Source organism: Canis lupus, chromosome 6 (genome assembly GCF_003254725.2).
Source record: "Canis lupus dingo isolate Sandy chromosome 6, ASM325472v2, whole genome shotgun sequence".
Classification (NCBI taxonomy): Eukaryota; Metazoa; Chordata; class Mammalia; order Carnivora; family Canidae; genus Canis; species Canis lupus.
The window spans coordinates 16,887,985-16,915,966 of NC_064248.1; the positions used below are offsets into that span (position 1 = coordinate 16,887,985).

The 27,982-nt window shown below is 50.1% G+C and overlaps 2 protein-coding genes and 1 pseudogene across 9 annotated transcripts; 2 read left to right on the forward strand and 1 right to left on the reverse strand.

The window, feature by feature from the left end:
- Positions 1–3: 3 nt before the first annotated feature.
- TRIM72 (tripartite motif containing 72) lies at positions 4–27,975 on the reverse strand. Of its 7 annotated transcripts, none has more exons than XM_025415940.3 (8): positions 21,798–27,975; positions 11,244–11,403; positions 7,419–7,815; positions 4,105–4,200; positions 3,784–4,014; positions 3,275–3,297; positions 2,228–2,346; positions 4–1,313 (listed from the first exon to the last, which is right to left on the reverse strand). In XM_025415940.3, the coding sequence occupies exons 2-8, from the start codon at positions 11,399–11,401 to the stop codon at positions 739–741; spliced, it is 1,599 nt and encodes a 532-aa protein (XP_025271725.1). In that variant the 5' UTR covers positions 11,402–11,403; positions 21,798–27,975; the 3' UTR covers positions 4–738. The 7 variants fall into 7 exon arrangements, with proteins under 7 accessions (XP_025271725.1, XP_025271722.1, XP_025271721.1 ...); XM_025415937.3 differs by lacking the exon at positions 21,798–27,975 and adding an exon at positions 20,852–21,025; XM_025415936.3 differs by lacking the exon at positions 21,798–27,975 and adding an exon at positions 19,519–19,652.
- Positions 16,266–16,993, forward strand: LOC112640140 (ORM1-like protein 2; annotated as a pseudogene).
- On the forward strand, positions 18,325–20,120 carry PYCARD (PYD and CARD domain containing). Of its 2 annotated transcripts, XM_025415947.3 has the most exons (3): positions 18,341–18,782; positions 19,066–19,119; positions 19,636–20,120. In XM_025415947.3, exons 1-3 carry the CDS (start codon positions 18,509–18,511, stop codon positions 19,893–19,895), a joined length of 588 nt encoding a protein of 195 aa, XP_025271732.2. In that variant the 5' UTR covers positions 18,341–18,508; the 3' UTR covers positions 19,896–20,120. The 2 variants fall into 2 exon arrangements, with proteins under 2 accessions (XP_025271733.2, XP_025271732.2); XM_025415948.3 differs by lacking the exon at positions 19,066–19,119 and having other exon boundaries at positions 18,325–18,782.
- Positions 27,976–27,982: the final 7 nt, after the last annotated feature.

The following is a 27,982-nucleotide window of genomic DNA, read 5'->3' on the forward strand; positions in this document are numbered from 1 at the left end:
AAGTAGTTGGAGGTCAGTTTATTCACTCAGCATGGGCTCTGGCAGTTTTTAAATGGGTGTTGAATCTCCAGAGGAAGATAGTGTGGGTTTTCTACTCCTGAGAGCTGATAGCTATCTGATAAGTGAGTCTATGTAACAGAGAGCCCCCAGAGCAGACTGTGGTGCCTTAAGGCCATGGTTCTCCAGGTGATCTCACTTGTAACCCACAGCAACAGCATGTCCCCAGGAACTTGTTAGGAAAGCAAACATTTTGGTCTGCCCCCAGACCCAGTGAACCAGAAATTAGCACTCTGCTTTAACAAGTCACCATGACATGCTTTGAAAAAGCTGTGTTGATGCACGCCCAGGTTGGAGAACCGCTAAGGGAAAGATCTTTCCATATGGTTGAGTCTGGACCCCCTCTTCCAAGGCCGCCAAGAAGGAGGGGATGTGAGGCTGAAGGGTCTCCTTGCTCGACAGAGTTCTTCCCCCCTAGACCCCTGACCCTTTTCATTCCTTCCCTCAACTTCAATTTCTTCCTGGAACCCTTGGGCCTCCTGGTTTCCAAACTGGGACTATCTCACTGACCTGACCTTAGAGCTCTGTTCCCCACAAACTCCACCCCCAACTTCTCAGAACTCTTGAGAGTCTCCAGTCCCCAACCCCTTGGCCCTGTCTTCAACTCTGGCAACCCATGCCTGCCCCCATCTCCTTCCAGGCCTGCAGGACCCTGCACCCCTCCCCAGCCCAGCCTGCAGCTCAGGCCTCCTCGCCATCAGGCCCCACCAGCAGCAGCGGCTGAGCATTTTTGCCCTTGTCGTGCCAGCATACGTCGAAGAAGGGGTACACGGGCCCGGGCAGGCGCTCGTGGAAGGCAAAGAGCAGCTCGAGGGCGTCGGGGTCACTGGCATCATAAAAGGAGAGGACTCCGTCGCCGAAGCTTAGGTAGATCCCGATGCGCGTGGGCCGCCTCTCCGGGGTGCGCAGCGCGCGCGGCTCCTTGGCTTCGACGTGCGCCTCCAGGATCTTGCCGTCCCGCAGCCCGAGCAGCCAGAGGCCCTGCGAGGGGACGGCGTGCAGCCGGCCGCGGCGGCTGGCCTGGGCCGCGATCACGCCGAGGGCCCAGCGCGGCTTCTCGCCCACCTGCACCTCCCAGTAGTGCTCGCCGTCGGACAGCACCTGCTGCGCCACCACCGCCACGGCCTTGTCGAACTGGCACGGATCCTCCCCGGCCGGCGGCGCCTTCTGGTCCGAGCACTCCACGCGGCGACCGGAGGGAGACAGCACCAGGCTCGGGTGCGCAGAGCTCGGGTCAAAGGTCAGCTCCTTTGTAACTGCCAGGAGGGGAAGTGGTCAGGCCCTGCGTGGCTACACCCGTGCAAGCTTCTCCCAACCGAGGGGCCTGCGGGTCTGCTCTAACCACCCCCCCACACACAGCCCTAGGAGGTGAATCCCTCTCTGCTTACTGGCTTGGCCCAAAGCCTGTACCTCTCCGAGCTTCAGCCGACTCAGCTGGAAAACGAGGCCATAACTGCCTCCTTCCAAGTAAGGAGGATTAGGGCCATATGAGCATTTAAGTCCGTAGCTGAGGCCCCGGTCACAAAGCAGGAGACAGGAAGCCCAGTCCTAGGCAGGCCCCTGCCTCACGCTGCTGTATGACTTCAGCGGTCTCGAGCCCATCTCTCGCTGGGGTTAGTCCTGCCTTGGAAAACAGAGCCCCCTCCCCCCACACCTCCCCCCAGGCAGGGCTATACCAGCCATGTGCCCCTGTCCTAGAGTTCTGTAACCTGTGGCTCTCCTGTGACCTAGCTCTCAGGGAGCAGAGGCAGAGTTCTCAGGGGCCTCCCCAGAGCCAGGGCCACCAGAGTCAGTGCCTGGCCTCGGCCCGTCCCCAAGGTGCCAGCTCTGCAGATCCTCGGCCTCCAATTCCATTATCATCTCTGCTGTCCAGATGGGGCAGGAACTGACCAAGGATCACACAAGGCTCAACCCCAGACCCCAGCCTCCCCTGCTTGCCAGCAGCAGCAGCAGCTTTCCTTTCAGGAAGCAGAGTCATCACCACATCAGTCACCCACCTGTAAGCCCCATGCCCTCCAAGGTCCTTCTCTGAGCCCAGATGACAAGGGTAAAGGGGCAATGGGCACCTTCTCTGATAACTTCTGGGACTGAGAGGCTCCATTACGTCGCTGGGACCTGCCTTCAACCACACAGTTACAAACGTGAACCCAGAGGTGGCCTCTCCCAGTACCTGGCATCAGAGCCCGGAACATCTTCCTCCACACCTGGAATTTGAAGTCATCTGAGATGACAGGCAGCTGGATGTCCAAACGGGCAGGCGGTGGTGATTCTGCCAGGATCTTCTGTAGCCTGGGGGCAGGGGGTGGGGAGTGGGAGCTGTCTGTGGATGGACTTCCTGGAGGAGGCATAGGGTAGGGGCAGGGCAGGAGGTGTTACCCCAAAGAGAGGAGGACAGGGGTCATGGTAGGGTTCCAGGCTCTCTCCTGCATCACAACCTGGCTTACAACTCTGTTGGAGTTTCAGTTCAGAAAGATGAAAATGTTCTGGAGGGAGATGGCAATGATGGTGGCAAACCAGCATGAATGTACTTAATACCATCGAATTTAAAATGTACACTTAAAAAATGGTTAAAAAGGCAAATTTTACATCATGTATGTTTTACCACAATTTTTTTAATGTATTTACTTATTAAGTCATCTCTACATCCAACATGAGGCTCAAACTCACAACCCCAAGACCAAGAGTCGCTCACTCCACCAACTGAGCCAGCCAAGTGCCCTAACTTTTTTTTTTTTTTTAAGAAGAACATTCTGTGGGGATAAGATTCAAGCTCCATAGCCCTCTGTCTGCCCTCACCCACCACACCGGCTTCATCTTCCCTCCCTCTTGCCAGTCTTGGCATTGGTTCTTCCCTCTGCCTACAGGGCCTCTTCCCCCAACTTTTCACCTCACCAATTCCCATCATTCCTCCAGCGCCCCACACAAATGTTCACTCCTCTAGGAAGCCTGCCCAGTACACCCTGCCCTTCATGACTGCACCCGCACAGAGCACATACTCATGCCTGTGTCCCCACCCACATCCATCCCCAGCATCAGTCTGGGAGATCCCTGAGGAGGAGGACCAGCTCAGGTTCATTTCTGTGCTCAACACAAATGCAGGGAGATTGTGGTGGACAGAATAGGGGTGTACAGGCTGTCTGGGATTAGAGGGTGAGCCAGCCAGTGTCCCTGAAGACTACAGAAAGTTGGGAAAAGGGGTAGACCACGTTGATCTCACCTGCTGGTCACCAGGCAGTATTTCTGGAAAGAGAGAGAAAGAAATGGAGGTGAGGCAGGGAGGGGAGACAGTGAGAACTTCTGAGGATGGGTGGACCACAGGGGATGCTAAGTGTGGGGCCAGAAAGAATCAGAAAAGCAAAAATAAACCCAGAATGTAAAGCCAACCCTAGCCCTTTATCTCTGTGTGAACTATATAAATGTACCCCCTTTCCTCAAGAGACCAATTCCACCTGGTAGAAGGACTGTCCTGAATAAACATACAAACCTACAACGTCTGTGACATGAATGGTGCCACTTAGATTCAGTGTCCTTGTGCACTGTCCTAAACTGCACAACCTAAACAACCATAACAGCAGTCATGGGGCCCAGTCTCCCTCAATGTGCGACCTGGCCTAGTCCCTGTCCCTCTCTGGATGTCAAAGTCCATGTCTGACAATGGGATGGGGTCTCTAGAGACCCCTGAACCCTGGCTGAGAAGCAGAGAGGGAAGGTCATCCAAGTGCTCACCATGAGGAACTCAGTCTGTGGCTTGTCGGCCACCTCCTCCAGCACCTTCTCCATCTGACGCAACTGCTCCAGGTAAGAGTTCAGGCTCCCCAGCTCCCGCCGCAGGGCAACCCCTGCCTCTCCCCGCACGCGCTCTGCCTCACGGTCCAAGGAGCCCTCCAGTGCAGCCAGGAACACCCGCATCTTGCCCAGCTGCTCCCCTACAGCCCCCCGGAACTGACGCACCATCTCCTGTGGGAGCAGACAGGCAAAAGGACTGAGCTGAGCGAGCCCCCCAGCCCCATGCCCAGTACCCAGGCCCTGCTGTGCTGAGCCCCTCACCTCCACTTCCATGAGCTGATGCTCCAGCAGAGCCACACTCTTCTCCTTGCGCATACATGCCTCCTGCAGCTGCAGTTTCTGCTGTGGCAGCTGTGTCTGGGGGGGTGAGGTACAAAAAGGTGATGGGGCTGATCCTTCCCCACACCTCCCACCCCAAACTTACCCTCTCTGGCTCAGCCTCAATGCCAGCTCCCCCTACAGCCAGGTGAGCATCTCAGCATTCCCCAAACTCATGTGCAGATCTCCAGGCCCTTGCTCACACTAGTCCTAATGTCTAGCATGCCTTACCCTCCCATTGTCTATTTAGGGAAGTCCTCCCTGGCTTCCCTTCCCAGTCCCATGCCCTCAGCAGTTAGCACCCCTGGCACAGGTCTTTGTGACAGTGACAAACACAAATGTGCTTTGGTGTCCTCCAGCAGAGAGGTACAGCACTGGCACACAGCAGGCCTCTCTGGGTGAGTGTAGAATGTATGAAGAAGAAATGCAACCTCCTCCTCTCCCTGGGCTTTACCCCATCCTTAAAAGCAGAACCATAGGGTGCCTGGGTGGTTAAGTCTGCCTCCGGCTCAGGTTAGGGTCAGGGTCCTGGGATCCAAGTCCCACACTGGGATCCCTGCTCAGCAGAAAGTCTGCTTCTCCCTCTGCCCTTCCCCCTCTGTTCATAATCTCTCTCTCTCTCTCTTTCTCCTTCTCTCTCTCTCTCTCTCAAAATCTTAAAAAAAAGAAAAAGGCAGAACCATAGCAAAACACCCCAGTCAACCTTCCTGCACACCCAAGGGCTGTGGGGGCAGGCCATTTAATAATGTCTGCTGTGTTGGGGCACCTGGCTGGCTCAGTCCATAGAGCGCGCGATTCTTGAACTCTGGGTGGTGAGTTCCAGCCCAGGTTGGAGGTAAAGCTTACAAAAAAAGAAAAGAAAGAAAAGAAGAAAGGAAAGAAGAAAGAAGGAAGGGAAGGGAAGGGAAGGGAAGGGAAGGGAAGGGAAGGGAAGGGAAGGGAAGGGAAGGGAAGGGAAGGGAAGGGAAGGGAAGGGAAGGGAAGGGAAGGGATGTCTGCTATGTCACCAAACACACTTGTGGGCTGGATCCTACCCTGGGCCTGTCAGTTTGTGAATCCTGAAATGCAGGTGTAGGGAGACTCCTAAGAGCTCTTGACAAAGCCACCCCTTTGCAGGGGAAAGGGATCGGAGGGTTCCAGTCCCGCCCCTGTGCCTTCCAACCTCAGCTTCCTCTTTTGCAGGATGGGAGCAGTCTGCCTCACTTCATTGGTGGTGTGACAAATCCGCGGCCTCCCCCCCACTCCCCTAAGGGAAACTGAGAGACCCTCTAGGCTCTGGGGATGAGCGGAAGCCCCAGGATTGCACCACTGGGCTCATGGCCCCCTGGCCAGCCCCCAGGTCACGCTCCTTCCTGGGACGTTCTCCGGGGCCACGCCTGGCCTGCTGCAGAACAGGGCAGACCTGGTGGTTCTCAGCATGGAGCCGTCAGAGGTTCTGGGGCGACAGGACTAAGCCATGAGGAAGAAGCGTGACGCCTTCCTGGCTGCGCGGGGGCTGGGGAAGGGGGCGCGGCGGGGAACGACTTGACCACAGATGAGCTCCAGAAGTTCAAACTGAAGCTGGGGGGGAGCCGCTGCACAAAGGCTCTCAGAATGTTGCGCGGGGGCCGCTACGGCAGCCCCCAACCCACTATGCCTGGGACCCCAAAGCAGTCTGCTGCGCGTCATTGGCATGCAGGTTTCAGGCGGTCACGTCCGTCCCCCGCCCCCGGCAGATCCCGTTCGACCACTCTTGCTTGAGTCCTGGTGCACAGTCTCTGGACCCAGCCCCCTTCTTCGTGGCCAAGGACCCAGGCATTCAGCCGCGCCCCAGCCTTCCTGTCTCCTCCTTCAGATCCTTCCTTGGGTCCCTTCTTCAGAATTCCTGCCGGCGCCTCCCTGCGGTTTAGGATTGGACTAATGCAGATCCTGGCAGAAAGTATCCCGCCCCACCTGCCCCCTCAAGGCTCCTGGGTCACCTGGTGCTCTGTTCCATGTCATAGACTCTATTCCCTCTTCGCAGATCTCTCTCTCTCTCTCTCTCTCTCTCTCTCATCTCTCTCTCTCTCTCTCGGGACCAGATTGGGAGTTCTGGGGTTACCAGCATAGGTGAGCCTGGGTTGGGAAAGCTCCTGGGAAGAGGAAGCTCCTACACTGGTCTAGGAGACCACCAACTGGCCTAGGCAGGACTGGGCAAGGCAGGAGGGGGAGGGTCGCTGAGGCTGTGTCCCTGTGGGGGGAGTCCGGTCCGGGGGCCTCAAATACCAGCTTGAGGACAGGGACATGCCCTCTTTAGAGGGGAGGGGGGCAAGCAGAAGAGCAGGGCAACGCTGATGTTCCTGGGTAAAGATAACCCGCTGAAGCACAACCCACCTATTCGCGAGAAGAGGGGGGCAGCTCCACCCCGGGGGCTAGTCCTCAGCCCCCCCCCCCTCTAGAGCCCGCCTCCTCCCGCCCCCACACCTGTCGTTTATTGTTCCGAAGCCCAACAAATTTTCCCTGATGGACCTTCCTGGGCCTGTGTTAGACTCATACTCTCCTGCAGCAACTGCGTGTGATTTGCCACACGTCTGACCTGGGCGAGCCGGCGTGTGTCTGCGTCTCTATTTGCTAATGCCTGGGTGTCTCTTCTGGGCCCCCGTGGGAACCACGAACCTTGGGGTGCGCACAACTGTGTGTGGGCTCTGGAAGCGTTCCAGACTTCCAGCCCCATCCAGAAAAGCAGCCTGGCTCTGGGTCGCGGTGCCAACCTGGGCATGCTCACGGAGGTGCGTCGCCAGGCCGGCCTTGCCCTCCCCGCTGGACGTGCCCCTCGGGCCTACACAAGCAAGTTCTGCGGCTCGGAGCAGAACGTGGACCTCAGCGAAGCAGCCTGGCGGCCGCCCGACCCCAAAGCCACCCCTCTAGTCCCAGCCTCCGGAGCCTCCGCCCAGCTGCCCGCCCGCGCCCCGGCCGCAGGCACGCGTTCTCCTCCCGGCTCAGCGCGCTCTGCCCGGAGGCCGCGGCCCCCGCATCTCCGGCCGCTCGGGTTCCCCAGCGCCCGCCCCTGAGTGCCGGTTCCAGGCTCGCCTCTCCGCCAGACTCCGCCTTCCGGGGCCAGTCCCCATTCCCGAGCGGCCTCGCCCCGCCCCCTGGAGTTCCCCGCTCCTCCAGGCGCCCCGGGCCCAGAAGCTCCGAATCCAGGTCAACGCGGCGACCCCAAGAGCGGCCCGACCCCGCTGCGGCCAACAATCCGGTCCCACCGCCCCCCGCTCCGCCGGAGGCCGCGATCCCCGCACCTTGAGGCGCGCGTGGGCTTCGGCGGCGGGCAGCAGGCGGTGGCCGCGGTGCGAGCCGAGCGAGGCGCACACGCCGCACACGAGCGCTCGATCCTGCTCGCAGTAGATGCTGAGCGGGTCTAGGTGCTCCTCGCAGTGGCCCTGCGGCACCTGCGCCAGCCCCTCCACCAGGCGCGCCAGCTGCTGGTTGGTGCTGAGCGCCTGTGGCCGCGTGAGTGCCTGGCAGCACGGGCAGGGCACGGTGCCGTCCGCCGCCGGCTCCCCAGCCACGCGGCTCAGGCAGGCGCGGCAGAAACTGTGGCCGCACTCGGCGGTCACCGGCGCGTCAAACAGCTGCAGGCAGAGCGGGCAGGACAGCTCCTGGTGCAGGAGGCCCGGCGCGGCCGACATGATGGACCTGGGTGGAGGAGAGGCCCGTCAGGGAGGCTCAGCGGAGCCACGAACTAGCCCCGGGCCAGACCAGATTGGGAGGATCCCCAGCCTATAAAGACGTCAAGTCTCAGACAGAAAGGGGCTCTGGTTCTGGCCAAGAGGAAAGGGGGACTCGGTTTCCATCCCCAAAGAAGTATCAGCTGCATTTCTCAGCCCCAGCCCCCAAAATAGTGGCTAACGGGGACCTTGTCTCATACCCAGTTCCTAAACACGAGTCCAGGGTGTGGTCTTAACCACTGACTTTCCCTTAGCTCAGCCTCAGGCCGCAGCCCCTGCCCCAAATTCCCCAGAGCCCCCACCAGCTACCCTCCTACCTCTCCAGGATCCCCAGGCCTCCCCTCCCCCACATCTCCAGGGCCACAGGACCCACAGGACTCACAGGGCTGTTTGGAGATCTTGGGCAAAAAGAGACTCCCAGGAGGCCCACTCAAGGTCAAGCCTAGCCTTAGGGAAGACAGGCAAAGGACAAGCAGCAAGCTCAGAGCAAGGGCAGGGGACTCACAGGCGAAGCCAGCAGTGGACACCACGGGTGGAAGCACAGAGTGAATAGTAGATAGACCCTCCCAGACTGAGCCCTGGCCCCAGGACTATATTTAGTTGTCCTGCCCACACTTTGCCATCACTTCTGGAAACCGTTCTAAAAGTGAAGACTGAGTGGTCAGCGGGCAAGCATCACATGTCAAGGCCACCTGTCCTGGCCCATCGCACTGTCCCCTCCCTTGCTCAGCCTGGAGCCAGAAATCACAACAAGCGGGAAGACAGGGCCTCCCATACCACAGAAAAGACAGAAACGTTTAGGAAGAGTCTCTCCTTTCTCCCTCACCCCACCTCCACGGATTCCCCAGCCTCCCCCTTCCCTGCCTGTGGCCCTTCCCCAGCTTGTCACCCACTTATTCCCCAAGTTTATGGCTCTCCCAGGTCACACTGACAGTACCAGCTCCACCTGCAGGCGGACAGGACCTCAGCCCACTCTGAAAGGTTTTCTGCCTCCCAAAGTTGAGGGGAAGGTCTCTCCAGTGCCCAGCACAGGCCCTGGGGCAAAGTGGGCCTCCCTAAGTGCTTGGGAAATGAGTGATAGAGGGACAGACGAATAAATGAAGGGACTGAACCCATAGCCTGTAGCCCAGAAGCTGATTCTGCCCTGAGAGCTTTGGGCTTTTACACGCTTAGACTTCAAATCTCAGTTTAAACTGTATTCAGGATGAAAACCAAAGTCCTCAGCACTGTGGCCTACGAGTCCCTGCTGAAGCTGAGCTCATTCTCCTCTCAGCCCTCCCCACCTGCTCACTCCAACTCCAGCCTTGGCCTTCAGACTTGTCCTCCCCCCCCATCACCACCCCCCCCCCCCCCCCGGCACCTGGAACACTCCTTCAAACATGGTTCCCATCCTATTCTCCCTCCAATCTTTACCCGGGGTCACCTTTTCAGTGAGGCTTTTCCTAACTCCCTGATTTTAACTCTCACATCTCCTTTCCCTGCTCTATTTTCCCTATAACATTTATTAACATCTGACAAGCAATATTTTACTTATTGCTTTTTTTTTTTTACTGATCTCTCCTACCAGAATATAAATTTTGTACACTGCTTGTCTCCAATTTAGAATAAAGCATGAGCACACTGCAGGTGCCCAAAAAATACTCAGTGAATGAATAAACACACAAGCTCACTGGGTTCTTCTCTTTTGGCCTCTCAGACACATTTTCTTAGCCTTTCACTGGATTTGTCCATTTCTCCCTCCCTCCATCACATTCTGAGGTTCTGCTTAGGTTTCAGTGATAATCTCCCTCTTTGGACTCTTTTTTTGCCTCTCTTGGGTTTTGATGTTCACTTTTATTAATTTTATCCCAAATGTGCACACGAGGTGTTCTGGATCAAAGACAGACTTATTCCATCTCTCCTAGCAAATAGTAAACATCTGGCTCCCTGTGCCCTAGGATGATAGGATGAGAGCCAAGTTAACTGCCCCATGAGGGTAGCCAGACACCCTAGAGGTGAGCAACAAGGGAGACTTCCTTTCCCTGCTTATCAAAGAGAAGAAAGCACCTGTTCCACTCCCCTGCTTAAAGATCTTCTCACTCCAACTCTTTGGCAAATAACTAAATCTCCGCAGGAGCCAGGTAGCTCCCTACACACCTCAGCTCAAATCTTTGGGTTTTTCCTTTTGTTTTTGTTTTCTATTTCAAGAATATATTTCATTTAACCCAATGTATCCAAAATATTATCATTTGACATGTAACCAATATGAAAATTATTAATGCGGGGTGCCTGGCTGGCTCAGTGGGTAAACCATACGACTCTGGATCTCGGAGTCATAAATTCAAGCACCATGTTGGGCGTAGAGCTTACTTTTAAAAAATTATTAATGAAATATTTTACATTCTTTCATACTAAGTCTTTGAAAACAGGTATGTATATTATACTTAGAGTACATCTCATTTTAGACTAGCCTCATTGCACGTGCTCAAGAGCTGCATATTTATAGTAGCTATCAAATAGGACAGTGGGGACTCCTGGGTGGCTCAGCGGTTGGGCACCTGCCTTTGCCTCAGGTCGTGATCCCGGGATCCAGGATCAAGTCCCCCATCAGGCTCCCTGCATGGAGTCTGCTTCTCCCTCTGCCTGTGTCTCTGCCTCTCTCAGTCTGTGTCTCTCATGAATAAATAAATAAATAAGTCTTAAAAAAAAAAAACATAGGACAGCACAGCTCTATCATCTTGATGATCTTATAATTGATTAATATGAAAGATGGTCTTATTAAGTCTCGTTGATGAAATATAGATTAACTCTCATGTGCTTGATCAAAATCCTAGGAAAATGCAGACTTTGGGGAGAAAAAGCAGAGCATTCTTGTATTTACATACAAAAGTTGTATTTATGAACTGAACCTCCCATTCCTTCTAATAATGTTAAATCCCAAAGCAGTGTCTAGATAAACAATGAATTGCATTTCAAAAGCATGAGTAAACTCTAAATATGACAAGTCTTTGGGCTTGTCTCCAGGTTCTGAAGCTCATTTCTTCTTAAACACGAGGCTCTTACATGTTGCCTGTTGGCCCCTTTAGGAAGCTACCCCAGGCTTCCTGGCACCTTTGGGCTTAACCTAGGAACCTTGTACAGGCTATCATCATTTAGGCCCCTGAGGAAGAGATAAGTTTTATTATTCTTTTGGATCAGAGCAACTGACAACACAAATGACTACAGATTTTACCCTCAGGATATTGAAAGTCTCAGGAAGCTACTAGAGCTTTTTACCAGAACCCTGAGAAACCCAGGGGAGTTTGATTTCCCCAAACAGGAGAGGGTAGGGATTAGAGTGTATCTGAAGCTCATCTCTGAAACCACAAACCACTTTACTTCCACTCAAAAAGTCAACATCCTGAATGTCGATCTCACCTGGAGTTTCCATCACTGGCAGGCTGAGGCTGAGGGTTATGGTCAATAGGATGTGGGTGCCCAGGACAGAAGATGACATCTCTCGCTGTAGATGGGCCAGATCTGATCTCTGACCCATGGAGGGACATTGCATGTCTACAGCCAGTTGGAGGAACCATATCTGGGAGAGGAGGAAATAAAGACTTGTGTTGCTAACTGTAAGATGGAACTCTATGAAGTCCCTGGGGCCCAGAGGCTCAAAGGGGGCAGCTTGTCCTTGTCCTATCATGCAGATCTTCCCAATGGCTGAAGTCAGAAATGCCATAGAAGGTGAAAGCTCCTTGTATTGGATAAATGCTGAAAGAAGGTGGAAATCCCCCAATCAGGACCAGAGCAAAAGCAGGTCCTGAATGCTGATGTCACAAACTCATGCTGGCTACTCTCAGGAAGATCACCTACCTTTCTGAATTCCAGGATCTTCAGCTACAATATGAAGATAAATAGGATAATAATACCATCCCTGTAGGGTTGTTATGAGGATTAAACTAGATATTATATTAAATAAATACCAGAGGGCAGCCCGGGTGGCTCAGTGGTTTAGCGCCACCTTCAGCCCAGGGTGTGATCCTGGAGACCTGGGATCAAGTCCCGCACTGAGCTCCCTGCACGGAGCCTGTTTCTCTCTCTGCCGGTGTCTCTCATGAATAAATAAACACATACATACATACATACATACATACATACATGCCAGAGACAGTGTGCTGGCACCCAAGGGCCTATAAGGTAGTGACTGCCACCACCAGGCTCAAATCTTGACTCCACTCTTTCCTCATGTGACTTTGGGCAAGTCACTTAACCTGATTTTTTCATTTGTAAAATGGGAATCATGTAAGGATTTTTATTAAGACTCTTAGAGGCAGGGTACCTGGATGGTTCAGTGTTTGAGCGTCTGCCTTTGGCTCAGATCATGATCCCAGGGTCCTGGGATCAAGTTCTGCATCAGGCTCCCTGCAGGAAGCCTGCTTCTCCCTCTGTGCCTCTGCCTCTCTCTCTCTCTCTCTCTCTCTCTCTCATGAACTAATAAATAAAATCTTTTAAAAAAAGACTTAGATTGGGGCACCTGGGTGGCTCAATCAGCTGAGTATCCAACTCAAGGTTTTATCTCATCAGGGTCATGAAATCAAGCCTCATGTCAGGCTGTGCATTCAGTAGGGAGTCTGCTGGAGATTCTCCATCTCCTTCTACCTCCCCCATCCCCTACCCACCCTGCCCATTGGCGAGTGTGCTCTCTCAAATAAATCTTTTTAATTTATTCATCCATGAGAATCACAGAGAGGCAGAAACACAGGCAGAGGGAGAAGCAGGCTCCATGAAAGGAGCCCGATGTGGGACTCCAGGATCATGCCCTGAGCCAAAGGCAGACGCCCAACCGCTGAGCCACCCAGGCATCCCTCAAATAAATAAATCTTAAAAAAAGAAAAAAGTCTCTTGGATTGTTATGCAGATTCAACAAGCTAATTCATATAAAGCTCTTAGAACAATGCCAAGCCCATAGAAAAATTCAATAAATATTGGCTATTGATATTATAACAATTTTTATTAATAAGTATTCCAAGGAATCTTCCCTACAACTCTGTAAGGTCAATAACATCATTCCTACTTTAGGGACTGGGAAACTGAAACTCAAAAACTTTAAAATGACCAAATCACTTACCATATGCCAGGCCTATTCCAAGCATTTAAATGTTCTTAATCTATTTATAACCTCATAATCTCATTTATAACCTCATGTAATAACCCAGCATTGTTCCTATTTTACATAGAGGCCATGAGGCGTGAGATTAAGTGGCTTGCCCAATCCTCTGGCAGTCTGTGGTCCTGGCCACAGAAGAAGCAATCTGGTTCCAGCTATCAAGGGTTACTTTTGTTGGGTGGGGAAAATCACACCCAGGAAGCATCTTACCACCACCAACAGCTCTGGCTCTAGTCCAGGGGGCAAAGGTGGGCCTAAAGTACCACCTGAAAGTTCTTTCCTTGCCAGGGATCAAAGTTTAAATCTCTTAGTACTCCCCCCAGAAATGGAGGTGTTGAGGGAGAAGGAATTATCATGGTTTCCCAAAGAGCTGCCCAAAGTTCCTACTCCCTACCTCCCCAAATGGAAATCACACTGGCAGTGTCCAGGAACAAGTAGGCTCTGCCCCTACCTCCCTAGGGGATCTTGCCCAAATCATTGCCCTTCTTGGGGTCCTGCTTCTCTCTGGGCTGATGAGGTGAATGAATTAATGTTATAGAATGTGGACCCCAGAAAGGGGCTGTGACCTCCCTAAGTCACACAACCAAGAGGATCTGGGAATCAAATCTGGCTGGGTCTGACACACTCATTTCCTGCTTTTCCCATTATTCCACAATCTTCTGAATGTACTTTGTAAGTTCTAGAGCTTTCTGCAAAGAGGAGGCAATATTATCATTACTATCATTGTAACATCAACCTTTCTAAGATGTTTGTGGACAGTCTGGAGGAGGCATGAATTTCCATATACATAATCTCTCCAAGCCATTTGTCAATGTTTGAGGAGAGTGGGAACATTTAAGATGGTGGTTGGAATTTGGGCCTAGGAGTCAGATGGTTCAATCTGTTCAATGTGTTTCCTCATTTACTACCACTGTTGGCTTCCAAAGCAACTTCTGAAAACCTCAGTTTTCTCCTTTGTAAGGTGGGATAAATACACACACCTCACAGGGATGTTGGGAGGTTTATTTTTTTTTTAAGATTTTATTTATTTATTCATGAGAGAGAAAGAGAGAGAGAGGCAGAGACACAGGCAGAGAGAGAAGCAGCCTCCATGCAGGGAGCCTGACGTGAGACTTGATCCTGGGACTCCAGGATCATGCCCTGGGCTGAAGGGAGGCACTCAACTACTCAGCCATCCAGGCATCCCAATGTTGGGAGGTTTAAATGAGATTATGCATGTTAAGTGCTTATAGTACAGTGCCTAGAACAGTAAATTCTAAAGAATGAAAGCTATTATTACTATCTCCCACCAGCACTTATCATGCAGACAGGTCTCTAGAAGATCCTTAATACATCTATTTAGAACAAAATAGGGGCACCTGGGTGGCTCAGTTGGTTAAGCCTCTGACTCTTGATTTCAGCTCAGATCATGATCTCGGAGTCATGAGATTGGGCTCCGTGCTGGGCATGAAGCCTGCTTCAGACTCTCTCCCTCTCACTCTGCTCTCCCCAACCCACTCATACACTCTCTCTAAAAAAAAAAAAAAAAAAAAAAGTGATTTATTTTTTAAACAGAATAAAATAGATTCTCGAAAGCCTTTCTTCCCTTCTGAGTTCAGAGTCTACAATATGTTCATAGAGCACATCCACCTGCCAAAAAGTGTCACTTGTTCTCACTGGGGTCCACTGGCTAGTGAAGCTTCTGTTTCTATGAAAGGAATAGCTGTCCTTCCAGCCCCTTGTCCCTTGGCTCCCTATGACATCCCACCAAAGGGATAGCTCTTGCTCTGAGATGTCAGACGAAAATCACAGCCTGATCTTCCGTGTCCCAGTCTGAATGTGTGAGCAGAAATGTGACTGGAGTTGGATGCCAGTGACAAGCTAGGCCCAGAAGGGTCCTGAGTGATGATATGCAAGGACGAGGGAAGATACAGTGTCACACCACCATGGCACACATTCTCAGTGCCATCACCCCCAGAACACCAGCTGTAAAAAGCCCATCCTCAAGGCCACGGCCATCTCATCCAAACATGGATTTAAGAGTTATAGAAAAATGGCCATGTAGCTAAGGGGTCCGTCCCTGCTCGATACGGGGGTTAAGTCAGGCAGTCGTTTTTAAAATTCCATGGTTCAAAAATCCAAAGCACTGGGATGCTCTGACAGGTCAGTCAGTTAAGCATCTAACTCTTGGTTTCGGCTCACGTCATTATCTCAGGGCCGGGAGAGAGAGCTCCACGTGGTCTTGAGTCTACTTGAGATTCTTTCCCCTCCCTCTCCCTCTGCACCTCCCCCCACCCCCTGCTGGTGTACACTCGCTCTAAAATTAAGATGGGGCACCTGGGTAGCTCAGTGGTTGAGCATCTGCCTTCGGCTCAGGATGTGATCCCAAGTCCAGGAATCAAGTCCCACATCATCGGGCTCTCCACAGGGAGCCTGCTTCTCCCTCTGCCTATGTCTCTGCCTCTCTGTGTGTCTCATGAATAAATAAGTAAATCTTTAAAAAAAATAAAAAAATCTTTTTTAAAAAAGCATTTAATATTCTACCAATGTGAAAAGAGCAGGTTTCTATGATTCTAGATGCTAGGATTCTTTCGTCATTCCATAAAGGCTGGATCTATGCCAAGCCCTGTGGTAGTTGCTATGGACCACAGTGGGTGCTCAAGGAGCTCTGAGTCTGGTGGGAAAACAGAGTGAACAGACACTGTAAGATAAAGGCCTCGTAAAGGCATCCTCCAGACATGTGAAGGAATAATTCGTTTTGCATAGAGGACAGAAAAGTCAACAAGGAGTAGACAGAGAACAAATTCAAAAGCTAGACAAACAACCTATATGACCCTCTTGGCTATATGACCTTGGGCAAGTCCTTTAATCTCTCTGAGCCTGTCTTCTCACTGGTAAAATGGGGTTACTATTTACAAAAAGGACTGTTGCCAGGCTTCAAAATAATGCATGTAAAAGATCACAGTCTAAAGAGGGAGCTCAAATTTTTATTATTTCAATGAAGTGACTCCTGATGTTGGGACAAGCAGTACCTCATCAAGTAGGCCAGAAAGGAAAAGAGGCCAAGCAGAGAACAGGTGGCACGTGTGGAAAGAAGTCCAGAGGCCAATGAGCTTAAAGGTGTACCCAAGGAGCTTGGACTTGATTCTGAGGGCACTGGGGAGTCAAAGGTTTCTGAACAGGGGTGGGATGAGATCAGTATGTGGGCTAGAAAGATGTAGCCTTTTGGCCACTGTGTACAAAATGAGCTGGAGATTCTAAAAGGATAAAGACCAGTGAAGAGGCACAAGAATAAACAACCATAACTGGGGAAGCCGCAGGATGAATGTGGGGGTGGCACACAGCGAAGTAAACCCCAACACTCGCGTGATGAATAGCCAGGGCATCTGGCTGGCCTACATCATCTTGGTAGGACTGCTGCATGTGGTTCTACTCAGCATCCCCTTCTTCAGCATACCTGTTGTCAGGACCCTGACCAACGTCATCCATAGTTTGGCTATGTATGTCTTCTTACATACAGTGAAAGGGCCACCCCTTGAGACCCCTGACCAAGGGAAGGCTCAGCTACTGACACTGGGAACAGATGGACTACGGGCTCCAATTTACCTCTTCCCACCAATTCCTCAGCAGCTCTCCTATTATACTCTACCACCTCCTGGCCAGCTTCTACACCAAGTATGATGCTGCTCACTTCATCAACACAGCCTCATTGCTTAGTGTACTGCTGCCTAAGTTACCCCAATTCCACGGGGTTCGTCTCTTTGGCATCAACAAATACTGAGGGATAGGGCTGGGGATAACACTGGACCAAAGGGCTAGAACATCCTTTCCTTCTCCGTATTGTCTTCTGTATCTTGAAAGCCTGAGAACCATATAACCTTTCCCAAACTCCAGGAAGAGAACAGATTGGAAAATGGGGCTCCCGGGGCCCAGCCCTAAGAGCAGATTTTTTTGAATCAGGAAAGGTGGGAAAGATAAGGGTTAAATCACTCTCCTTCACAGCAGGAAGCCATGTTTAAACAGCTTATTTGGTAACTGAGCAGCTTGTTTTGTGATTTTTTTCTTTCTACCCATACCACTTTCCAGCTCTGTTTTGCTGTGTATTTTCCTTATAATACTTTTTTTTCAAAAAAAAAAAAAAAAAAAGAACAAACAGCCATAAGCCAAGGAACACTGGCTGTCGGACCACAGGTGCCACCCATGGTAATACACCCGGACCATGTGCGGCAACATGCACAAGGATGGGGACTAGGTCCTGCTACCCTGCTGGAAGCTCTCCAATATAACATGCTGCGGGTAACACGGCCTTATTTATTCCTTCATTTAGCGAATCTTCACTGAGTACCTCCTGGGTATCAAGTACTCTCTTGATGCTGGGGATTCAGCAATGAACAAGACAGACAAGGTCACTGCCCTCACCAACCTCACATTCTAATAGGGGATGCCTGGAAGTGACATTTAACTGGAGACCTAAAGTCTCAAGAATATATCAGGCAAAGAGAAGAGATTTCCAGATCAAGGGGACAGCATGTTGAAAGGAGTCTACTCCTTTGCTGTGTGGCACATTTGAGGAGTGTGACACATTTGAGGAAATGAGAGGCCAGAGTGGTTGGAACTCCCTCAGATAGAGGGAGAACAGGGTGTGGCACCAGACAAGCCCAACGAGGCCCACAGGGACCAGACCAACAGGGCCTTCCCAGCCATGTCAAAGGCAAGTTAAGGATTTCAGGCACAGCTTGGGCTCCAATACCTACTCGTGCCACCTTTCACTTGCTCTTCTAGATCAAATCTCTTGGGCCCAGAGTGGCTCTCCACTCATGACTTTCCCTCAAGAAGTTTCTCAACCATTCATTACAAGTGTCTCATCATCACTTCCCTAGAAATTCAGCTCCTGGGACCCAAATCTGGCTGTCCCAGGTGCTAAATATCTGGCAACGTTTCAGAGGCCATCAGGTAGCCAATGCTATGCTGAAGTATTTACTAAGAATTAGTGACTGTTAATGATCCCATTTTACAGATAAGGAAACTGAGGAACAGAAAAAGCACAGTTACTTTCCATCCTTTTTTTACACCTTTTCTCTCCACTATGTGGAATTTGGTAAGCTACAAGGTTCTAGCTGTTAGGATTCTAAGATTCTATGATGTGTGAGAGAGGATGCTAAGGCTCAGGGAAAATGTGTGTTAGCATTCTAGAATTCTAAGGTTCTAAACCTTGGTACTTCAATAAACCAGGTTCCTGGTCTGTGCCAGTTACTAGAAGTCTGGAAATGCAGGTGCTGCCCCACAAGCCCTTCTCTGCCCAGTCTCCCAGGTCCCACCTCACACATCAGCTGAGGATGCAATCCTGGCGCCCCCCAATGGCTGGACTATTCAGTCTGGAGACCTTGGTGGGTGGAAACCAATGGGGTAGTTGGGGCCCCTTTGCCACCGGGCAATGGGCTGGGGCAAAGGCGGGAATCGGGAGAAGGCGGGGAGTTCCAGGTCCCGCCCCGGAGCAGACTTCCTGCTCCACAGACATCCCGGGTGAACGACAGCAGCAGGGGACCCCAGAGCCATGGGGCGCATTCGCGAAGCCATCCTGGATGCACTGGAGAACCTAACTGCAGAGGAGTTCAAGAAATTCAAGATGAAGCTACTTTCAGTGCCCCTGCGTGAAGGCTACGGGCGCATCCCTCGGGGGACGCTGCTGCCTATGGACGCCATGGATCTCACAGACAAGCTCGTCTCTTTCTATCTGGAAGAGTACGGTGCTGAGCTCACTGCGGTCGTGCTGCGGGACATTGGCATGCAGGAGACAGCAGAGCGGCTGCAGGAGACCTCACACAAAGGTAAGCACAACCCCTCCACACCCTGCAGGGGCCCAGATCCCTGTGCCTCCTCCTATACCCTCTCACTATACTAGCCCCCATGCCCCCACCTCAACGTTTGTCCCTAGGGTTCTTTCACTTTCTGTTCCTCATACCCTCCAAAATTAAAAAAGCTCCTCCTGCTAGGAAGGGAAGTTTCCCCTGCTCTGCCCAGACCTTGGCTTCCGGACCAAGGGGCCCCTGACCCCAGAGACTGGAGACACAGCAGTAAGGGCAAGGGATCACTTGACTAATTTCCTTACAGGCCACACTCCAGGGCCTGCTGGGATCCAGGATTACCAGACAGCAGCCAAGCCAGGTGAGGCCTTCACTCCCAGCCTCTCCAGCCACACCCCACCACACCCCAGCACTACCTGGAGCTGTGTCCCACAGCCAGTAACACTGGAAGAGCAAAGCTGGGCCTAATCTTCCTACCCACCTACACACCTGTTGGGCCACGCCTGGGGGGGGGGGGGGGCACCTGCTGAGCTCCAGGCTTAACAGATGGTAGGTAAACCAGGTGAGACCTTCACTCCCAATCTCTCCAGCCACACCCCATCACATACACACACCCACACACAGACAGGAACACTGGGAGAGCAAAGTTGGGCATACCCTTCCTACCCACTTGGGCCACACCTGGGGGGGGGGGGGGTTGAAAGGAAAAGAGAAAGTTATACTCAACCCACTGTATCTGTAGCACCTATGGACTGCCCACCTTGAGCCCCACCCTTTAGAGTTACAGAGCCAATTTCCGAAGAAAGCAGTGCTCAGCAGGACTGGGCCCCAGTATCCACCCTGGAACTGGCTCAGCTGCCCTCTTCCATTCTACCAGGAGCATCACACTTTGTGGACCAGCACCGGGCCGCCCTCATCACACGTGTCACAGAGGTGGATGAGGTGCTGGATGCCCTGTATGGGAAAGTCCTGTCAGAGCAGCAGTACCAGGCAGTGCGGGCAGAGTCTACCAATCCAGGGAAAATGAGGAAGCTCTTCAGCTTTGCTCCAGCCTGGAACACCACCTGCAAAGATCTTCTCCTTACGGCCCTGAGGAACACCCAGCCCTACCTGGTGGCCGACCTGGAGAAAAGCTGAGGTGTTTTCCCCAGCAGCAGCCCTGCATACAATCCCTGGCAGTTCCAGCCGACTCACCCCGAATCTCTTTATATATACACAGTACATGAAAATCCACCTTGGGGAGCACCTGGGTGCCTCAGTTGGTCGACTGCCTTCCACTTGGGTCACGATCCCAGGGTCTCAGCAGAGAGCCTGCTTCTCCCTCTCCTACTCCCCCTGCTTATGCACTCCTCTCTCAAATAAGTAAATAAATCATCTTCAAGAAAAAAAAAAAAGCCCACTCATATTTGTGTATTTTTTCCAATTCTAGCCTGGAAGCACATGCAGAGCTATGCTATGTATGTAAATGCTGCCGAGGCCAAGTGAAGCTGTACTTCACTGCCTGTTCCTAGGCAGCAGGCCCCCAAACACTTCATCCTTTCTGCCTCAGTCACCATGGATTATCCCCTCATTTACCATTTGGAAGCTCCTCCAGTGCTACCCCAGAGTCTGCCTTTGAGACCATAGTTAGCCAAAATAAAGAGGTATGTACAAAGGGTCTGGAACTGTAACAGGCCAGCTATGTCAGAGACATTTGACAACAAACGAAGTCTACATATCTTCTTTCACTTTTTCCTTTAGGGAAAAAAAAAGTAAAATTAGAGCACTGAAATTTTCAAGGAGAGACCGTATCCTCTACACATAGAAGAGCACAAGAAATCAAGCATAACTCTAGGATTCGTTGTGGCACTGACTTCAGCTGGCTTAATTGTTCTCTCTGCTCCCTGCCACCCCCTAGAGGAGTTACAGGTTATACTTTGCCCAGAAAACAAGCCAACCACAAAACTAAAACTTTGGGAATGAGTCTAGGAGCAGTTTCTTCTCGATTTAATTTTTGCCTAAAGGGAAATAGTATTTTTCTCCAAGAAACAGCACTTAAGGAGCCTTGCAAAAGCTGTTGGGGAACCAGGATCCCAGGATCACATTCTACATACCTTTCGCACCCAGATTCTTTCTGGCTTTGAAGCAGGATGGAGGTAGGTAGGGAAAGCAACAAGCAGGTACACCAGACCAGTATTCTATTCTTAGGGGTTAGATCATCAGATAGAGGGGATCCAGGCATACAGGTGCACCATGAGTGGTTCTGCACCACTCACAATGATGCACCAGCTCACAATGAACTGTGCAGACTTCACTTTGAATCTCTCACCTAGAGGACACAAGAACTAGCAAATGCAGTGTTATGCCCCACACACACGCCCTTCTAAGTCAGTGTAACACATCCCTATCCTGATTCACTGGGTCACCAGTGCAACATGAGAAGACAGGGAGTTTGCTACAAGAGGAAGCTACTAAGGTAAGATGTGGCCACCATGAAGGCCACCCTGCCATCACATGGGACTAACTACTCCTAATGCTACTTGGAAAAGCAGAGCTTTCCAAAAAGAGCAATCAGTCAAACCACTGTTTCCTGTAGGCTTGTCCTTTAGCCAGCCTCCCCATAAAATGCTGAAATGCGTTCACTTATATGTTCTGCAAGGACTTTGCCATGTCCAAAAGAGGTCACCCTTCGTCATCCCTGTATCTTGACGTAAGGCGGTATCATCTTAACTAGAAAATAAATAATAAATCCTAACACATTCCACAAAGCCCCGATTTAATCAGTCTTGCGGATACTAGCTCTTCCAACTAACTTCCAAGACTATCATCCAGAGGTGTCTGGCTGGCTCAGTCAGTGGAGCATGTGATTCTTGATCTCGGGGTTTTGAGTTCAAGCCCCATGTTGGGCATGGATCCTACTTTAAAAAAAAAAAAGAAAAGAAAAAAGAACGACTAATATCCAAGACTAATAACGTTTGTGCTAGCTAGCTCATCCAACTTACATCTAACCACCTTTTCTCAAGCTCACTGCTGCCACCTGGCTTATGCCTAATGTCTTACCTGCAACAAGCTTTTTATCTGTAGTCTACCTTAAAGGGCTGGTGTGATCAAAATTGATCGCGGAAGAACACTCATTTCTAACATTAGGACATCCGAACAGTTCTTTCAGCCTGATCTTTAAGGATTCCAACCTCTATCTTCCTTTCACATCTCCCAGGATTCCAGCAATATTTGCTCATATCCTATTTCCTAGGACATGCTGTCCCCTAACTCTGGACACCTTGAAACATACATGTCCTAACATGCCCACAGGCTGATCTTTGTTTGGACTCCAGTGATCCTTCCCAGGACCGTTGTCATAAAGCAAACCATGTTGGGTCTATTTTACACAGGACTGAGCCCTCATAAAAAGGCAAGCTTTTCAAGATCTGTACAAGTGTTTTGCATGCAAAAAGTAATCAATTGATAGCTACTGTGTATCTCTAGCGTCTAACAATTAAAAAAAAAACTCCACATGAAGATGCTCCTGGGTGACTGAGTCTCCCTTCAGCTCAAGTCATGATCCTGGGGTCCAGGGACTGAGCCCCACGTTGGGCTCCCTACTCAGCCAGGAGTCTGCTGCTCCTCCCTCTGCCCCTCTCCCCTGCTAGGGCTCTCACTTTCAATAAAATTCTTAGGGGAAGAAAAAAAACACGTGAAACTTTCTCAGATGATAGGACCAAGCTAACACTTTTCTTACACAACAGATATCCTAAGAGCAGTTACAGGGACACCTGGGTGGCTCAGCAGTTGACTGTCTGCCTTTGGCTCAACGCTGTGGTCCCAGGGTCCTGAGATGGAAATCCCACATCAGGTTCACCACCAGGAGCCTGCCCTTCTCTGTATTTATTCATGAGAGAGAGAGGGGCAGAGACGTAGGCAGAGTGGGGAGCAGGCTCCATGCAGGGAGCCCAATGTGGGACTCGATCCCAGGACCCTGGGATCATGCCCTGGGCTGAAGGCAGACGTTCAACCACTGAGCCACACAGAGGTCCCAAATAAATAAAATCTTAAAAAAAAAAAAAAAAAAAAAACAATGCAGGCCTGAGGCAAAAGAAATAGTTCTAGGAAACTATTCTTTTAGTACTTCTTGGGAGCTTTTTTCCTTGGGGATACTGGGGTGGGAGGAGGCACAGGACAACTGAACTTTTTTAAGACTATTTTTTAGAGAGCAAGAGCAGGGGGTGGGGCAGAGGGAGAGAAAGAGAACCTCAAGCAAACCCCACACAGGGGCTCACAATCCTAAGATCACAACCTGATCCCAAAGCAAGAGTCAGACACTTTACTATGCCACCCATGCTCTGAAGAACTTATTTCTGCTTAAGTCTTTAACTACAACACATCATCATGGTCAAAGACACAAGTTCTACAGCCAAAGGATATACTCAATCCCTGCTCCACTTCACATCAGTTATGAGCCTATGGCCAGTCTGTTCCTCAGCATTCCCATCTTATAGAGATAATAGGATATAACTCATCACCAGCAACAACTGGTCCATAGCCAGTACACGTTAGTGTTAATACCTCCTCTAAGATGTTTTTGTTCCTAAGCTCCCCAGTGACTTAACATAAAAAACACCTTAATCAACATTTGCACTAACCACCAATCAACAGAAGACTGAAAAAATTACGGGCATCTGGCTGGCTCAGTTGGTGGAGCACGCCATCCTTGATCTCAGGGTTTTAGGTCTGAGCCCCATGCTGGGTGTAGAAATTACTTAAAAATGGTCTTTAAAGAAAGTTATTACTGGTCTCCTTGCAAACTTGAATATGCCCCTACCCAGTACCATGCCTGATACTAAGCCCAGAACAAAGAATTCTGAAAAAAGGCAAAACCTGTGCTATTTAGCAAAATCTTTAAGCAGAACTCAACCTTCCATAGGGTGACATTTAGCTTAGCTCCTAGCTAGCACTATTTATACAGAAAGCTTTACAAAGTTCCCCCCTTCACAGGGGTAAGGTAGAGGGAAATAGCAGAAAAAGAATCTCTAAAATTATAAACTAAATGTGCAGTTGAACAAGGAACTTCCAACACTGCCACAGAATCCATGTCCCACCTGGACCTACACAGTGAATTAGAATCCACATGCTAACAAAATCCCCAAATAATTCATGTGTTCAACTTAGACACATTGCTAGAGAGGATTTGGCTCCATCTCAGTTTGTTTGCAGAGGCCATCCCATATCAGGATGTACATGTACTTTTTTACTCAGGGAGACAGTAAATAGGCTGTCCTTCTCTGAAACTCTGGAAAAATAAAAATTAAAAACCTTTAAAAAGTCCTGTCAATCTCTATCAGACAAGTTCTCACTCCCTGAAGGCGCTACAGTTAAACTCTAAGGACACAAAAGTGAACAAGTTACAATGGAATCAGCTACAGGGCACTGGTACAATTGTACAACACTGCCGAGGTGTGTGCAGGATGCTACCTGGAATGCTTGGCTCCTGTTCCCCTCAATGTTTATTCTTCCCATACTCATCCCACTGAGGTTCCTCCAGAGCTCTACACTTAAAGCCACCTAATTTGGTTCACACTGCAGCACAGAGAATCCCAAATCCTTAACCCAATACTTCCAGCTCCTCTCCTCTCCTCACACTAGTGGCTCTGAAGTGTTCTGTTAAAGGAGCCCTTCTGAGGGAACCTGGGTGGCTCAGTAGTTGAGCAAATGCCTTTGGTTCAGGTCATGATCCTGCAGTCCTGGAATCAAGTCCCCCATCAGGTTCTCCACAGGGAGTCTGCTGCTTCTCCCTCTGCCTAGGTCTCTGCCTAGGTCTCATGAATAAAATCTTTGAGGAAAAAAAAGACCTTCTTTCTGGGGTCCCTTGATGGCTGTCGGATGGACATCAAACTCCATCTCGGTCATGATCTCAGGGTTGAAGCCTCTGAGTTATAAGCATAGTCTGCATGCCATTCTCTCCCTCTGCCCCTCCCTCCCACCTTGCACTCAAAAGCACACATGACCTCACTCTAAGAATCATCTTTGAGGAAAAAAAAAAAAAAAGCCCTTCTCCCCGGCACTACAGCCCCAAATACATCACTGTCCGAAGAGCTGTGAGAGCACTATTCCCAGACCCAAACTCCTGCTCATTAAGTACTTTTCCCCTCATCTATTCCTGCCTCAATGAGGGTTAGACTAGACAGCCTCCAAAAGTTTTTAATAGGATTTATTTGAAAAAGAGTGCTCACAGGAGCAGAGGAAGAGTTAAGGGGAGCAGCAGTTCCCTTGCTGAGCAGAGGCCAATGCAGGGCTCAATCCCAGAACCTAGAGATCATGATCTGAGCTTAAAGGCAGATACTTAACTGACTGAGCCACCAACATGCCCCCTGCCAAAAGCTTTTCTAACTATTAACACTATGAATCAAGGGCCCAATTATTTCTACAAGCCCTAAAGTCAATGTGCTGGCAAGATCCACTTGACATTACTTCTTTAGCTCTTAGGCATGCACCATTTAAGATCTTAAGTTCACAGAGAGATAAAGAGATTATTTTTAATACCTTAGAAGTCTAAAACTACTCCTAAATAAAAAGCTAAAGATAAGAAGGGGGCACCTGGCTGGCTCAGTCAGAAGAGCATGTGACTCTTGATGCCTGGGGACTCTTAAGCCCCACATTGTATGTACAGATTACTTAAAAATAAAATTTTAAAGTAATAAAGATAGGAGAAAGGAGGCTAAGTACTGAGGGCTCAAAGGAAGGAAACAATCTGAGTTCTGTAAAAACTGCATAGAAATGGTTGCAGATGGGACACCCCCCGCCAACCCTAGCTAACAGTCAAGGTTAGGTTCTCTTGCAGACTAGCGTCAAAGTGAGATCTAGTGACAAAACCCAAAGCAAATGATCAAGGGCCAAGAGGATGCAGTGGAGTGGGAAGAAACCTGCAGAAACAAAGATGCAACGTGTTTACTCGTAGGGGCTGGACCCAAACTAAAGACTACATCAAAGCAGGCAGCAAACACACCTTTCCTCACCCAACATCTACCTTCACCTCCCCTCTTTTTAGTTAGCCAGCCCTGATCCCAAAACAAAATTGTCAGATGCTGCAGGACAGCAGACTGTGTGGGGCGCCTGGTTGGCTCAGTTAAGTGTCTGCCTTCAGCTCAAGATCCCAGGGTCATGGGATTAGGCCTCGAGTATCAGCCTTCCCTGCTTAACAGGGAGCCTGCTTCTCCCTGTCCCTCTGCCTCTACCCCTGCTCTTGCTTTTTCTCAAAATTTTAAAAAGGGACGCCTGGGTGGCTCAGTGGTTCAGCGTCTGCCTTTGGCTCAGGGCATGATCCCAGAGTTCCAGGTTCAAGTCCCATTTCGGGCTCCCTAGAGGGAGTCTGCTTCTCCCTCTGCCGGTCTGGCTCTCTGTGCCTCTCATGAATAAATATATCAATATTTAAAAATAAATAAAAAATAAAATTTTAAAAAGCAAACTGTGGGCAGCCCCGGTGGCCCAGCGGTTTAGCACCACCCTCAGCCTAGGGTGGGATTCTGGAGAGCTGGGATTGAGTCCCACGTCAGGCTCCCTGCACAGAACCTGCTTCTCCCTCTGCCTGTCTGTCATAAATAAAATCTTTAAAAAAAATAAAAGTAAAAAAGCAAATGGTTTTCCATACTTCAGTAAGATTAATGTATTCTTTAGAAAATAAAGGACTAAAAAACCTAAAACCCTCACCAGAGAAACAAGACTAGCTGCTGCTGGCCAGGCTTTGCAAAAAAGAAAGAGGGTCCAAATTCCAAAACCCCATGGATCTCATATTTTGACCCAACGCACCTGCAACCAAAACAAGCTGCTCGGAACTGAACCAATTCCCTCTGCTGGTATTTCCATCTCCATCCATTGTCCTGGAAAAGCCTCCAAACTGGATCTACCAACTCACCAGAAACCTGGGACCCTATTTCCTTTAAAAGCAAGGCCACTCATGGGCCACCTGCGTGGCTCAGTCACAGCTGAATGTCTGACTCTTGATTTCAGCTCAGGTCACGGTCTCGGGGTCCTGGGACTGTGCCCTACATCTGGCTCCTCACTCTGGGGGAATCTACTGGTCTCCCTCCTTCCCCCTGGGGCTCATGCTCTTGTTATCCCTCTTTCAAATAAATAAAAATAAATCTTAAAAAAAAATGATCACTAAACCCTTTTAAAGATATGACTGTAATGGTAAGTCTCAAGTCAGTAATCAAGTTCACAAGGAGCTCCAACCTCCTTCATCCCTTTCAACAGGGATCAAGAAACCATAACTGAACCCTAGACAGCAGAACTCTAGCAGGTGCAGCAGAAACAAACTTAACATGGATAAGGTTACTCAAACCAATCACTTAAGCAAGCAGAGCAAATAGCAGATCAAATAATAAATAGTAAAGGCACATCCTTGGCTCTAAATGAAGGCTTCTCACATGTACCAAATTCAACAGCCAAACCAAAGGACTGCCTGGGAGAACCTTAGCCATTCACAAACTACTCTTGGATTACTGAGCACCCCCACTCAGAGACAGTAAAGCAACTATTTCTTTCGACAAAGCAATCACTTCCCTGTCTCATCACCCAGTTTGATGAAGCAACCTTCCCCAGAGAACACCTTCAACATACTTGACAACTTTCAAGAGAGGAAAGCACTTCCGAAAGAAGAGTCCCAGCGACTCCACAAGCTATACTTCTGACAGCAAAATATTTTGCTACTGGCTATAATTTTCAGTTCTGTATTGACTAAAATATTCATACTCAATAACTCACTGGCAGGTAAAGTTAAGTCCTTTAAATTCATACTTGAAAACTTAAAATCAAAAATTGGAGGGGGGGTGAGGAAAGGCATATGGTAAAGTTGAGGAGAAATGTCTAAGGTTTTAACTCATTGGTCCTACCCTTCATCTCCAAAACCCTTCACTGAAAAGGGAGGGCTATCCACCATCAAGGCTCAAGCCTAAAAATCTCCAAATACTATCAGGGCATCTGGGTGGCTCAGATGGTGAGGTGTCTGCCTTTGGCTCAGGTCATCCCAGGGAGTCCCTGAGATTTGGTCCCAAGAAATTTCCTGCTCTGCAGGGAGCCTCCTGCTACCTCTCCCTGCCCCTCCCCCTGCTTGTGCTGTCAAATAGAATTTAGAGTGAAAAAAAATACCATGATCACAGCCCTGAGTCTAGGCAGGATATGAAAGTGAGGACACTGTCCTCTTACAGCACCTACCTACCCAAGCTCCACCTCAAGAAAACGGGGGGGGGGGG